This window comes from Anoplopoma fimbria, chromosome 18 (genome assembly GCF_027596085.1).
Source record: "Anoplopoma fimbria isolate UVic2021 breed Golden Eagle Sablefish chromosome 18, Afim_UVic_2022, whole genome shotgun sequence".
NCBI lineage: Eukaryota > Metazoa > Chordata > Actinopteri > Perciformes > Anoplopomatidae > Anoplopoma > Anoplopoma fimbria.
Genome location: NC_072466.1, coordinates 15,046,326 through 15,061,182, shown reverse-complemented (window position 1 = coordinate 15,061,182; position 14,857 = coordinate 15,046,326). Strand labels below are relative to the sequence as shown.

The 14,857-nt window shown below is 34.3% G+C and overlaps 1 protein-coding gene across 1 annotated transcript in view; it reads left to right on the top strand.

Moving 5' to 3' along the window:
- LOC129106898 (nesprin-2-like) overlaps positions 1–6,901 on the top strand; it is an 85,494-nt gene extending 78,593 nt beyond the window's left edge. Inside the window, exons 105-114 of the mRNA XM_054618171.1 lie at positions 311–599; positions 1,247–1,315; positions 2,207–2,340; positions 2,514–2,640; positions 3,109–3,311; positions 3,392–3,568; positions 4,528–4,656; positions 4,749–4,940; positions 5,562–5,635; positions 5,875–6,901. Coding sequence (XP_054474146.1) covers positions 311–599; positions 1,247–1,315; positions 2,207–2,340; positions 2,514–2,640; positions 3,109–3,311; positions 3,392–3,568; positions 4,528–4,656; positions 4,749–4,940; positions 5,562–5,635; positions 5,875–6,082 — 1,602 coding nt within the window. The 3' untranslated portion in view covers positions 6,083–6,901. The remainder of the gene's footprint in view (positions 1–310; positions 600–1,246; positions 1,316–2,206; positions 2,341–2,513; positions 2,641–3,108; positions 3,312–3,391; positions 3,569–4,527; positions 4,657–4,748; positions 4,941–5,561; positions 5,636–5,874) is intronic.
- Positions 6,902–14,857: the final 7,956 nt, after the last annotated feature.

The following is a 14,857-nucleotide window of genomic DNA, read 5'->3' as shown; positions in this document are numbered from 1 at the left end:
TCTTTTACCGATATTTATTTTGTACATTTTAGATTGAGTTCATACATGTTTCCATTTGCAATCTCAAAATATTTTATTTTACATCTACATGTCTAAATTTCATACTGTCTTTATCTTACATAGAAACCCAAACTTATGACATGCTCATCACAAATGTGTGGCGATGATGGTGATAGTTGTTGGAAAATTTTAGATACATTTTTTGAGTCCAAGAGGGCTCCAAAATCTTCATGGTGCAACATCTCCAAATATACTAGATAGAAAATGATCCCATGTGACAAGCTGAATACCTTCTATTTCTTCACCTTAGATGATCAGAGAAGAACCCGTGCTCTCTGGTACAGCCTTCTCCTTGGAGTCAAGCTTGGAGCTGATTGGCCGACCCTGGCTAGGGCGGAGCCAAGGAAGCCTTCCTGCAACACCCACCCACCTGCTGACCTCTCCGCTGGAGCGCTCGGGGCGGGAGACACCGGTGAGCGTGGACTCCCTGCCATTGGAGTGGGACCACACCGGAGACGTAGGAGGGTCATCGTCCCATGAAGATGATGAGGAGGAGGAAGAACATGAGGATGGCAGAACTTACTTCAGTGCACTATCAGGTAGATTAACAGAAAAATATATTGACTTACGGTTCACACACTCTTTAAGGTTTAATAGCTTTTTTTTATTGCTGTAAGGGCTTTAAATGTTACGAGGTCATAGGGTATTATCCCCTATGTGACTGTGATGTTTGAATGGTTGTTGCAAAGGAGACAAGCAGATGAAAGGAGACTAGAAACGCCAAAAAGTCAGGGACTGTTTGATACTAAGCAACATTGGCATTCAATTTAGATTTAGTTTCTCCAGTCAAAATGCAAGTAAAGCTTTTGAGTCCCTAAAAATGTTCCTGGATTACTGAAAAAGGTCCTGTGGTAGAAAAGTATTCCTTCAGTTTCGCTGCTAGCAAATTATATATTGAACATTTGATATAATGGGATTTCTAAGGTGTTAAAGTGATAGTTCGGATATTTTCAAATGGGGTTTTATGAGGTACGTATCCATAGTCAGTGTATTATAACGTAGATGGAGGGCCACACGCCCATGTTTGGAGAAGCAGACAGAAGTTTTAGATAATGCCAGTTTTTAAGATGAGCCCGTCATTAAGGTGGCTACCCCGTCCACAACACACACACACACACACACCCACACCCACATACACAATCATAGACATCCTTAAACCTCTAGTCTGCCCCCTCTCTCCTCCCAGAGGTGGAGTTGACTGAGAACCAGGAGGAATTTGTTGAAGCTCCAGAGGCCCTACGAGCCTCCTCACTGGGTAGGCAAATAAGAACATCTACACCTTCTGCTTAATAAATCCACTCCTTGACTCTTCGTGGTGAAACAAGTTTCCAACAAATATATTCTAGCAGCTCATGTATCACTTTGCGCCTATTTGCTTGTTGAATGTTGCTGCTGCTCTGATACTTTGCTTCCTGTATCTGTGGTTTGGGAAATCTTTCAGTGCCAACACAAACACTTTGTACTTTTTTCTTTCTCTGACACCTTTTTTGTTAAGCTGGTATTGTTCATTTTAGGCACACTGTGGTTTAAATTATAAAAGAACGACACCAACTGGCTAATAAGTAGGATAGAAATAAAGCTAAAAAATCTCTCGTTGTCAATGCTCTGGTCAGACATATTTTATTTTATTAGTTATTATTTATATTTTCTTGACAAATAAGACTTTTAATGGCTCTGTACTAAAAACGCTGGTCGGATTTTCAAATGTCACAAGCCGGATACATCATTTATACAGTGGCTGCATGATTTCTGTCTTTGAATATTTTACATTTTTTGGTCACCATTACTCTTTTTTTTAGCCTTTGCAAGGATAGATCTTTTCATTTATTTTTCATATATACAGAATTTGCATGTTTCTTTTCCGACCAACCTTTTATTATATCACCAGTCTTATCTGTTTTAATGTGTTAATTTGAGATAGAGGGCTACAGCTAAGCAAGTATAATGTCTCACCAACACAAAAATCCTGCATCTTTCAATTTGTCTCCCCGACCGATAATAACCAGTATTATTATAGGTCAACTAATTTGAGTAATACAGTATAAATAAAAACATTTTGTTAGGAAATACTAGTAGATTTGTCAAAAATGAGAGTGTTGTATATAATTGCTATAGTAACTTTTTTTTGTGTGTGCGTGTGTTTCAGTTTCAAGCAGGTCCATGGCTGTACATGATTCTCCGAGATGGCGATCACAGGGAGACACAGAAACACAGCTGGAATCAGAGGGTCACACTGAAGCTCCACCCACACTCACCAGCACCCCCATTAAGCAGGGCTATGTACGTTTCAAAAATACCGCCCTAGTGGATACAAGTAAACCAGTACCAGTTAACTAGGGAGAAAATGGAAAGAAAACAATAACTGTGAAATATGAGTTGATGCTTCTTTCAGTGTGTGCAGCCTGTCTGAGCTCCAGCTGTCTCTCCTAACAGTGTCGTTCTTTTGTCTGCAGTTGCGTGTCATGTCTGAGTGCAGCGGCAGCATTGAGGACATTAAAAGAGTCTCGCTGATCCTTGATGATGAGGAGCAGCCAGAGGAGCTCGGTCTGACAGGACTGACTGCCTCAGACAAACAGTCAGGTGGGAGATGCTGTGACTTAAGACTTGATATTCACTGTAAGGGATTGTAATGCTCAATACTCAACTCAAAATATTAGAAACCAATGGATGCCCCGAAACGATAGAAAAATGAAAAAAAGAAGTTCCAGCTTGTCAGACAGATAAATAGAAGAGAAACTGATGTTTAAACCACAACACACTATTAAAAAAATAAACCATTCGAGAGCAGAGCCATGCAACAGATATATCCTTAAGATGTATTTCTTTGAGTGATTTTTTTTCTTTTTTAAATCTTTTGTAAACTGGCCCCATCTGCTGCTGTTTCTTCATGTCAGTGTGACAAGTTGTAAGCTTGGACATCGGCCTCCATGGCTGATGCTAATGTACATTCATCAATTTATTTAGTTAGCTTCTCATAGCATCTTGTGACAAAAACAACAACAACACAAACTTCAACTTCTACATCAGTAAATGTTTTTGCTCTCTCAGGTGTGATTGAACGCTGGGAGCTGATCCAGGCTCAGTCCAGGAGCGACCAGCATGCCGGCCCACAGGAGGCCCGTCATCTCACATCTGACCTCGACGACATCACTTCCTGGTTGGAAAATGTGACCCCGGAGCTAGAGCGCCTCCAGCAGTCCGACCCAGCAGCCAATATTAAGGACATGGCAGCCAGAGCCACAGAACTAAAAGTAAAATTTAGGACCAAATACAACATATCTGATGATAAGTATTCAGCTTTATTTTTATATTCATGGATATTCTCCTGCAGGAGATGCAGAGGATGTTTACTCGCTACAAGTCCATCTTGCTGTCTGTGAACCTGCGAGCTCAGGGAGCACCAGAACTACAGGAGAGACTCACTGCAATGAACCAAGACTGGGGCCGAGCGTGTACAGGCCTCCAGCAGTGGGACACCAGTCTGAGGAAAACGCTGATGCGTTGCCAGGTGAGAATAAAATATCCATAATAGACTATTATAGTCTTGTGATGTCTTGAAATAGGACGTACTGTCCCAGGTGAAAACTCTTTTGGTCTTACTGTGCCATTACTTTTGTTCTGTATGTTTTAATTTGAAGTATTACAGAAGGTGGATCGTTCTATTGAGTTTATCAGACTTTCCCCTTTTTTCCCCATACTTTAATGCCAATCAAACATCTTGTAGACATTTTTAATTTGCCCATCATAAAGTAAACATTTCCACTATGTTTGTAGCTGTCCACGAACAATATATTTATAAGTGTTTCAAGGTAATGGGTAAGTTTGCATTCTTTGGATTCTCATTATGGCAATCAGATTAAATAGCTTCAAAGTTGGAGCTCATTTTAGCAAAGCGAAGGAAAATCTGCATGATGAGTACTTCTACTCTCAGTACTTTAAGTATATTTTGATGCTAATACTGTTGTACTTAAACTTAATTCCTTGTAACTGAGTATTTCTACATTGTGGTTAACTTAATGCAACATTATGCAACTTTATACCGTAAAATAACAGCTTCAAAATTATTTTATGGTACACTGACTTGTAATAGGGAAAATGGTGTTTCATTCCCACTCCGCATCCTGAACTTGCACAATGTAGAAGTGTGTTTTTTGTTTTATTGCTATTTGAGTGTTCACCCCAGATGTCACAATAAATAAAAAATCCTGTATATCACAATACCCTGTCAGTCGATATAGTTCTTTGGCTACTGACATTGTGTTTGCCAGTTCTAAATCCTTCAGCTTGTCAACAGAGCATATAAACAGCTGCCCTGTATTTATGACATTAATGTACCATTCAAAAACTTTGTAGAAAAAATATGTAGGGGGTGGCAAATCTCTAAGCTACAAATTCTTGCACAGTATTGCAGTAAGTAAAATATCTATTTACTTCTAAATACCACTGTTTTTATTCTTTTCCACACAGGAGTTCCATGAAACCCTCCATTCCCTGCTGCTGTGGCTGGCCCACGCAGAGAGCAGACGCTATGCGGTGGACATCAGTGACCCAGCCACACCTGTTCAAGCCCTGCAACAACACCTCAGCATGCTCACAGTGAGCAGATAAACATGTTTTGTGGAATATTCACTTTCCTGCTAGGCTGCCCTGTCAGTATCTCACTATCTCTCTACGTTTTGGGTTTGAAGGATCTGCAGAAGGAGCTGCAGGGCAGGCAGACTCAGCAGGCCTCTCTCCAGGCTCTGTGGTCTCAGCTGCAACCTGAGGAAGAGGCCGAGGAGACCGACGAGGCCAAAGAGAAGTTCCATGTGACGAGTAGCAAACTGAAGATGCTGCTGAGGCAAGTGGACCAGGACATCAGCACTCTTCAAAAACATCTGGTGAGAGTTTAACCACAAACTTTTCTCTGTCATTTCAAACAGCTCTCCCGAAATTGTTATTCTAGGATTTGTTTGGACTTCATATATTTAAATCAAAATTGTTAAATGGAGGGATCCTGAAATTATGTAATACCTTTTCAGACCTTTTATAAGACCATTTCCATGATTTTAAGACCTCATCACCACTTCAGAGTTCTAAAGTTACATCAGCAAAACATTTAAACTAACATTTTCTAAAAATGTATTGTAAGACAGAGATAGCACAATTAATGCAACAAAATTCTGATTGACGGGGCAGGATGAAAGCATGGATTGATTGATTGATTGATTGATTGATTGATTGATTGATTGATGGTTTATTAGAAAGAGTAATATCACTAATACCGGGAATCAACAAACACAATCTTCTTCCCTATAACACACACACACACACACACACACACACACACACACACACACACACACACACACACACACACACACACACACACACACACACACACACACACACACGTGTGGCGTGTCCCAATTAAAGAAATGTATTACTTTTTAAGATCCTGCGGGACACCCTGTGTATGTTGGAATAAGATACGGTGAAATATTAATATGTCTTTAATTCAGGATTGTGAGACTGCATCAGATGTCCAAGGCCAAAGCGCATCTGCAGATCCAAAGAAAGGTTCTTCTACTGAAAGGTGTGCCGAAAGACTTCAATATTTTCCATTTATTAATACAGTACTATTTAATGATGTTTTAAATCGATCATGATTTGTTGTTGAAAAGTTTACTTGATTGCTTACAAAAGACTGCAGATACTCAAAAGTGTTTCCAGGCTCTCCTGATTTTGTTGAGTTGTGTCCTTAACACTCAATAGTGCGTGTACCTCCTGTAATCCTGTAATAAACTTTAACCATTTGTCTTGTTTGTCTTGCAGAAAGAAGAAAGCGTCGCCTCCCCCTCGTTCCTTCTTTTACAGGGTCCTTCGAGCTGCCTTCCCGCTCCACCTCCTCCTGCTGTTTCTCCTGCTCCTCCCCTGTGTGATTCCCCAGTCAGAGAGCGACCCCGGCTGTACTGGGGCCAACAACTTTGCCCGGTCCTTTTACCCCATGTTACGCTACACCAACGGCCCACCACCCACCTGATGGAAATGTACATAGGAAGAAGATACAAAGACTGAGAACATAATGGAAAACACAAGCCGACTTTGTGTCACACATAAACACATGAACAAACATGTAGAATTGATCTTAAGCTGCTGAAGTGATTAATTTGATGAAGTTGTTAAGGGTCCTTAAACAGATTGTATTTATTTCACAAACAAAACCACCCATTTCAATTTGGTAAACCACCACATGTGATCAAAATTGCAGATATTTTAGTTTAATAATGCAAAGAACTGCAGCCTCTTGGAGATCTCCCTTTAAGGAGTGACACAGTAGATGGGGGGGTTTGACACTTGTGGAGGGGTAAAACAAAAAAACCTACTGTGGCAATAACAGGTACGATAGTTTAAATAGCCTTTAGCTACTGTAAAAGCCAGCGAACATATTCCAGTGAGTTCATTGGATAATGGGAGGTGGGAAGTACAATGAAAAGAAAGAATTTCCAAACACAGCATTATAGTGACTGTAAACAAGTCCCTTGATGAACTGTTGACATTTCCTTTTGTCTAACCTGATAAAGAAAATCATGCATAATATATTTTTATGTTAGACTGAACTCTTCAAAGACACTGGTTAACATTTTAATGTTATCTTTATGAAGCCAACCATACAAAAATATGGATTTTTTTTATTCACATAATGGTATAGACATATTTTTTAGAGGTTATTTGTCTTGAGTGGATTTTGCCTCCCTGTGCACCGCTGAAACACTGTAGATTTAGCAGGAGAAAGTGTATGTACAAAATGTAAAAATATAATGCTTATTTATAAGATCAAATGGTTGATGTATGCTCCTGATTTTCTGGTAGTAAACACTTGTCTTAACTCTGATTAGTCAAAGCATTTTTGTTTTTGCCTAGAATGATAAACAAATAAATATGTAAATATGCACTTTACAGAGGGTTGCAGTATAGCATTTTTTCAATGAATTCAAAGAATCACAACCTAAAAGTTTGTCTTTGACAAACAATACACCAACACAAACAGAACTCAGATGTTTAAGTGGTGAAGATACCGTTTTGAATCCTTAACATTTAAAGAAATGGTTAATTTTAGTAAATATATGTATATATTTTTTCTTTGTTTGACCAGATAGTTTCTTTAAAAAAGTCTCAGGATAGTATGCCATAACATATAATTAAAAAGTAAAAGTTTACTTTACCATTATTTAAAGTTGCAAAAAAGTCATAGTATAATATAGCAATGAAGATCGTTACAATTTCTTAGTAAAGTATGTTATTTAAAATCATAAAAAAACAAAATAAAGTATGTCATAAAAAAGTTATTAAAAATCATAGTATAGAATGTAAAAACTGTTTGTTATAAATCTTCATAAAACAGTAATACTGTAATCTTTCATAAAACGTCATAGTAAAGTGTGTCGTAAGAAAAATCATTAAATTCTTATAGTTTATTAATACAGGTTTAACAAAAGTCATAGTATAGTATGTCGTAAAAAGTCATAGCATACTATGTCGAAGAAAATCATAAAAAAAAACATAGTTTAGTCACCAAAAGTCATAAAACGGATGTAGTATAGTATGTCGACATTTATTTTTTAATCCATTGTATAGCTTGTCAAAAAAGTCATGAAAAAGTCATACTATAATATGCCTTAAAAAAGTTTTAAAAAGTAATTGTAAAGTATGTCGAAAAAAGTCAAAGAAAGGCATAGTGTAATTTGTCATTAAAAAATATTAAATCCTATAGTATAGTATGTTATTCAGAGTTAAAAAAGTCATAGTAAATTATGTCGACAGAAGTCATAAAAAAGCAATAGTGTAGTATGTTGGAAAAAGTGATAGTAAAGTATGTTGAACAAAGATATAAAAATAGTATTGAGTAAAATTCACTATATATTATATCGAAAAAAAAGTCATAAAATATTCATTCATAGTATTTCGATTTTTTTTTAAAGTCATAGTTTAGTATGTGGAAAAAAATCATCGTATAGTATGTTGAAATTCATTAAAAAAGTCATAGTAAATGTCGTAAAAGTGAAAAGAGTTAATACCTGTCTTAATATGTCACATATTGAATAAAAAGTCATAGTATAGTATGTCGAAAGAAGGGAAGAAAAGTCTTAAGTTTGTTGAAAAAGTAAAAAAAGAATCATAATCAAATCTGTTGGAAAAGTAGTAGTATAGTATGTCGAAATATCTTTTCAAGAATTCATAGTATAATATATCAAAAAAGTAAAAAAAAGTCATAGTATAATCTGTTAAAAAAAGTCATACAATAGTATTTCAAAATAATTCATAGTGTAGTATCTCACAAAAAGTAATAAATAAGTTTGTTGAAAAAGTAAAAGTATAGTATTTCGAAAAGTCATACTTTAGTGTTTTTTCAAAGTCATAGTATTCTACGTTGAAAAAATTATAAAAAAGTCATGTTGAACAAGTCACAGCAAAGCAAAGTCATAGAAAAGTCATAGTATAGTACGTCGAAAAAGTATTGCATTTAATAAAAAGTCATCATAAAGTAATTCTAAAGTGTTTTACTAAATGTCATAAAGAGTCATAAATACTATTTAATGAAAGAAAAGTGAGTGCAAAATGTATCAGAATCCACTCTATTGGCCAAGAATGTGAACACATACAAGGAACCTGAATGTTTCTCCTTAAATTCTCTGGATTTTATTACACAGGATAGAAATACAGAAAAAAAACAACACAGTGAAAACATTACAACAATGAACAACAACATACAATGCAATTAAGTCAGACTGGTTCTGTTATTTGTAAACAAATATAAATTAGTTTGCAAAACATTTGCCTGATGTATTGACATGAGTGCAGCTCAAATCCCAGCTGCAGCAGTTAGATGACCACTCCAGATGAAAGTACGTTGTAAAAAGCTATAAAAAGTCATAAAAAGTCATAGTATAGCATGTTGAAAAAAGTCATAGTATAGCATGTTGAAAAAAAGGTCATAGTATAGCATGTCGAAAAAAGTCATGAAAAAGTCATAATATAGCAATTCGGAAAAAGTCATAGTACAGTATGTCGAAAAAAGTCATAATAAAAAGTCATAGTATAGCATGTTGAAAAAAGTCTTTAAAAAAGACATAGTATAGCATGTCGAAAAAAGTTGTAGTATTGCATGTCGAAAAAGATCATAGTAAAAGTATGTCGTCATTTTTTTTAAAGTCATAGGACATTATGTCATTACATGTCATAGTATAGTAAGTTGGAAAAAGTAAAAAAGTCATAGTATGTCTAAAAAAAGTCATAAAAAAGTCACGGTATAGTCATTAAAAGGATAAAGTATTTTATGATGAAAAAAATGTCTGTTGAACAGAGCCATAAAAAAGTCTTAGTATAGTATGTCAAAAAAAGTCATAGTATGTCGAATAAAAGTTACAAAAAAGTAATTGTAAAGTATGTCGAAAAAGGTCATAGTATAGTATGTTGACAAAAGTCATAAAAAAAAAGTAAGCCAAAATCATCATTGTAAAGTATGTCGAACAAAGTTACAAAATAAGCCATAGTAAAGTTAAGTCAAAACAGTATATAAAAGTCATAATATAATGTCCCAAAAAATACCATAGTTAAGTATGTCAAATTTCTTCTTTTTTTTAAGCCATATTCATATGTCTTAAGAGGTCATAGTAGAGTATGTCAGAAAAAAAAGTCATACCACTTTATGTTGAAAAAAGTACTAAAAAAGTCATAGTGGTAAGTGAAAACAAAAGGTCATTAGTTTAGTATGTTGAAACAATTCATACAAAAAGTCATACTATAGTATGTCCCAATTTGTTTTTTAAAGTCATAGTATAGTACATTGGAAAAAGTAATAAAAAGTCATAGTTTATTACGTGGGTTAAAGATCATAGTACAGTATTTCGAAATCATTCAAATTCAAAGTATAGTATGTCGCAAAATGTCATAGAAAAGTCATAGTAAAGCATTTCGAAAAAGTCATTAAAAAAGTTATAGTATATTTTGTTGAAAAAGTCATAGTACAGCATGTCAATAAAAGTAAATGATTTATAGTAAATTATAGTATACTATGTCTAAAAAAAGTCATAGTAAAGTATCTTGAAAGAAAAATTAAAAAAGTCCTAATAAAGTATGTCATAAAAAGTCATATAATATTATGTGAGAAGTGAAAATAACAATTCACAGTATAGTATGTTTAAAATGAATAATAATAAGTCTGTCGAAAAAAGTCATAGAATAGTATTTCTCAAAAAGGTAATGTACAAAGTGTTGAAAAGGTCATAAAAAAGTAAAAGAAAGTCCAAATATAATATGTTCAAAATAGTTATAGTATATTGTATAGAAAAATAGTGATAGTATAGTATTTAAAAAAAAAAAGTAAAAGTCATAGTATAGTATGTGGGAAACAGTCATAGTATAGTATGTCAGCAAAAGTAAATAAAAGTTCAAATATAGCATGTCGAAAAACGTTATAGCATAGCGTGTCCAAAAAAGTCATAGAAAGTTATAGTAAAGTATGTCGAAAGAAGTCATAGTATAATATGTTGAAAAAAGCTATTAAAAAGGTAATTGTATATTGTGTCGATAAAATAAATTAAAAAAAGTCATAGTACAGTATATCGAAAAAAGTCATAGCATATATTAAAAAAAGGAAAATAAGAAATACTATGTTGAAACAGTCAACGTATAATATGTTGAAAAAAGTTTTTAAAAGTCTAGTATAGCAGTATAGTATGTCAAAGAAGATATAAATGAAACTCAGTATGTCGAAAAAGTAAAAAAAAGTCATAGTATAGAATGTCCTAATAAGTCATTAAAAAGTCATAGTATAGTATGTAAAAAAAACCTTCAAATATCATAGTATAGTGTCATTAAAAGTTTAAAAAAAGTCACAATATAGTCTGTCAATCTAAGTATAATGTGTCATTAAATGCCAAAAAAGTTCCAGTATATAGGTGAAAAGGTCATTAAAATCTCATTTTGTAATATGTCGAAAAAAGTCCTAAAAAAGTCATATTATAGTTTGTCATAAAAAGTAATTGTAAAGTGTGTTATTTAAAGTCAATTCATGAAAATCTCATAGTTTAATATGTCATAAAAAAGTCCTAGGATAGTATTTCATAAAAAAAATAATGGTATTATACGTCAAAAAATGTCATTAGGAATTTATAGTATAGTTTGTCATCAAAAGTCATAAATAACGTCACACTAAAGTAATTAAAAAAGTTATACTATAGTATGCCATTAAAAAGTATAGTACATCATAGTCATGTATGTCAATAAAAGTTATTATAAAGCCTAGTGTATTATGTCACAAAAGCATTTAAAAAGTTGTAAAAAGTCAGATTATAGTACGTCATAAAAAATGAACATAAATATGTCTTCAAAAATCATAAAAAAGGTCCAGTGCAGTATGCTATAAGTCATAAAAAAATTCTAGTATAGTATGCGTCCAAAAAGTTTAGTCATAAATACGTTATTGTAAATCATTAAAGGGTCAGAAAAAAAAGGCAGAAAGTATTTCGCAAAGAATTCATTAATTGTTCATAATATAACATGTTATTTAAAAAAATATCATAGTATAGCACATAGTTTCGGAAAGTGCAGCCCATTGACAAATGGAAAACTTCCCAAAATAGCTCGGTAGTTTATCACCGGTCTGTGAGGGACAGCTGTGTGACATTATCAAACAGCAGTCAGTTGGTGGATTTTTTTCAGATGATGTCAAATATAGTTGATACCATGAATAAACCACAGAGAATCCCACCACACGCCTACGCAATGATTCAATTCACGGATATACATATTGAGAAAAAGGTACAACCTCAGAAAATGGGGACTTTTTAAGATCCTGCAGACACCAAAGTGACTGCAGAACCAAAGAAAGGTTTTATACTCAAATGTAGAGAGAGAAAAGTTTACTTACAGATACTCAGGAGTGTTTGAAGGCTCCGTTGAGTCTGTTGAGTTATGTCTTCGTCACTCAATAGTGTGTGTATTTCCTGTAATACATTCTATCCATTTGTCTTGTGTGTCATGAGGAGAGAAGAAAGACTCGCCTGGCTCCTTTCTCTGCAGGGTCCCTCGAGCTGCCTTCAAATTTCACCTCCTCCTGCTGTTTCTCCTGCTCCTCCCCTGTCAGATTCCTCAGTCAGAGAGCAACTGTACCTGGGCCAACTACTTCGCCTGGTTCTTCTACCCCATGTTACTCTAAACCAACAGCCCACCGCCCACCTGTTTTTTTTTTTCTCCTTCCTAAGTACATTTCTGTGAACATAATGAAAAATACAGGTCATATTTTTGTCTTTTTGACTGAAACACCTGAACAAAGATGAGAAATTGGTTGGAGAAAAGAAATGTTTCCTTAATGCAGAAATTTAAATTGTATTTCTATTCATGTAATTTCATCTGCGAACAGAATTTGTATTTATTATACGAACAAAACCACCAATTTAACTGCATTTAAATCAAGAAAAAAAGACCACGCCAATATCATAGTTTAATAATGCAAAGATCTGCAGCCTTAATGGGGTAAATGGGATGCCTTGACATCTGTGAAGGGGTAGAGCAGGAAACATACTGTAGCAGTGGCAGTAACAGGTTAGGTATTTTAAATATCCTTCAGCTACTGGAGCAGCCAGCGTGCATGTTTCAGCAATGATTGGATAATGAGGTATAAGCCAAATAAGATGACAAAATCACAATATTTCCACAGTATAAGTGACCGTAAACAAGTTCCTGCTTAGCTTTTTTTTTAATTCAAATGCGTACATTATCCTTTTTCATTTACATGTTATTTTATGAATTGTTGACATTCCATTTTTTACATCAAAGATACTGTTAAAATTGTAATTAAGGCAGTTTTATACACATAATTGTATAGACATCTTTTTTTTAGAGGCTATTTGTCCTGAATTGATTTCAAGCAGACATGTCTACGCCTCCCAGTGCACTGTTGAAACACTAGATTTTGCAGCATAATGTGTATTTACAAAATGTAATGATATAATGCTTATTTATAACATAATATGGTTGATTTATGCTCCAAACTCTGTTTACTCAAAGCATTTTTTGTATTTTTCCTAAAATGAACAAATTAATATGTTAATATGCACTTTACAGAGGAATGCAAGTCTGTAAAGAGACCCTTTAAGAAATTAAAATCAGGACAGGAATTACAATCGAAAAGTTTCCTTTTGACAAGCAATCCACCAAAACTGAGCTCAGATGTTTAAGGGGTGAAAGTACTAATAGTTCATTTTGGGGAAATTTGTTTGCTCTTCTTGAATATTTCTAAGATGAGAAAATGAATAACATTCTTATGATTGTACTTTAAATACAAACCTAAAGCCTGGAGACAGTTAGCTTAGCATAAAGACTAGAAGCAGCTGAAAATTACTAGTCATTTTTTGCCATACTTATTTATAACACTAATAACGTTGCCACAAGCATTTTAATGAATAATAATTGATCATATTTTAAGTGTTATATTTATGACTCAAACCTGAATCTGCAAAGTAACCAGTCAAATTTCTCAGTCAGGTAAAAGTACTACAATGTTTTCCTCTGAAGTTGAAGTACACAGTAAGTAATATGCAATTGAGTCGATTCTTTTTTTAAGTGCTTTGGGGGCCAGTTAGTACAGTGTACAATGAGTAAGAATAGTAATATAATTCAATAATTTACATATCTAAACATTGTAACAAATCTATATCTGGTTTTAAAGAGAGATTCAGACACAATACTTGTTTCTTTATGGTGTAAAACAGAGCAAATGGATAAATAACGACAGTTCGTAGTTCGGTCAAACTACATGGTGGAAGATGATGTTTGATAATTGATGGAATACCCAGAAATCCTTTCACCAAAACTGAACTTTTCACAATATTGTCTGGGAACGTAAAGTACAATCTAGGTACAACGGCAATTATACAGTTTGCAAGAATGATGTATATGGTGGATATAGAAGGTGACCAGAGGAAAAGCAGGGCGAGGGCGGGGCGGGGTGGGGGGGTTCAAAGTCTACATATTTACATATTATGCGCCCTTCTTGCAGTGATTCTGATTGTCGAAGTACCACTTTACACACAATGACTTAGTAGTCAGTTTTAAGATACAAAAATAATTTTCCTTTTCTTTATGCAAAATTTTAAAGGTCGGAGTGCACTGTTGTCATAAGAGCATTGAAGGTTAGGAAACTTTTTCCTCTCTGAAAACAACCGTCTTCGATGAGAAAGTCAGGACCGCACAGGGACAAGGTAATCTGTATCTCAATAGTAGCAGGAATAGGCCCTGCTCTGACAAAACAAAAGCTAGTTTCAGTTCTCAATTACTTTTTCAATCTTTAAGTGGCATTACTGAAATGTTTTCTGTCTATGTTCTAACCTAGATAGGTGTCTACTTCTACTAATAAAATGGACTTCCATTCATTTTAACCAAGTAAGACAACTTTTAGTATTTAGCAAATGCTAACTAAACAACTATATCGTCTTCTATCAAATGATATGTCATTTTGCATTAAAGAAATACAGTACACTTGCTTGCATTTCTTTCTTGCCAAGAGTTAGATGAGAGGATTGAAACCATCATGTTTGTGTATTATTAACAGCAACTCTCAAGATGACTAACATAACTTATTTCTTAAATCTGTTAATGTCACATTGGTTGTATTTTGGTGCAGATTAAACATGCAATGTATAACATGCTAATTAGTGAGTTTTAGAGGTGCTGATAGCTAGCCATTTCCAGACTTTTTCCGGTCTTTATGCTAAGCTAAGCTAACTGCCTGCGATACACGTTTATCTCATAGATG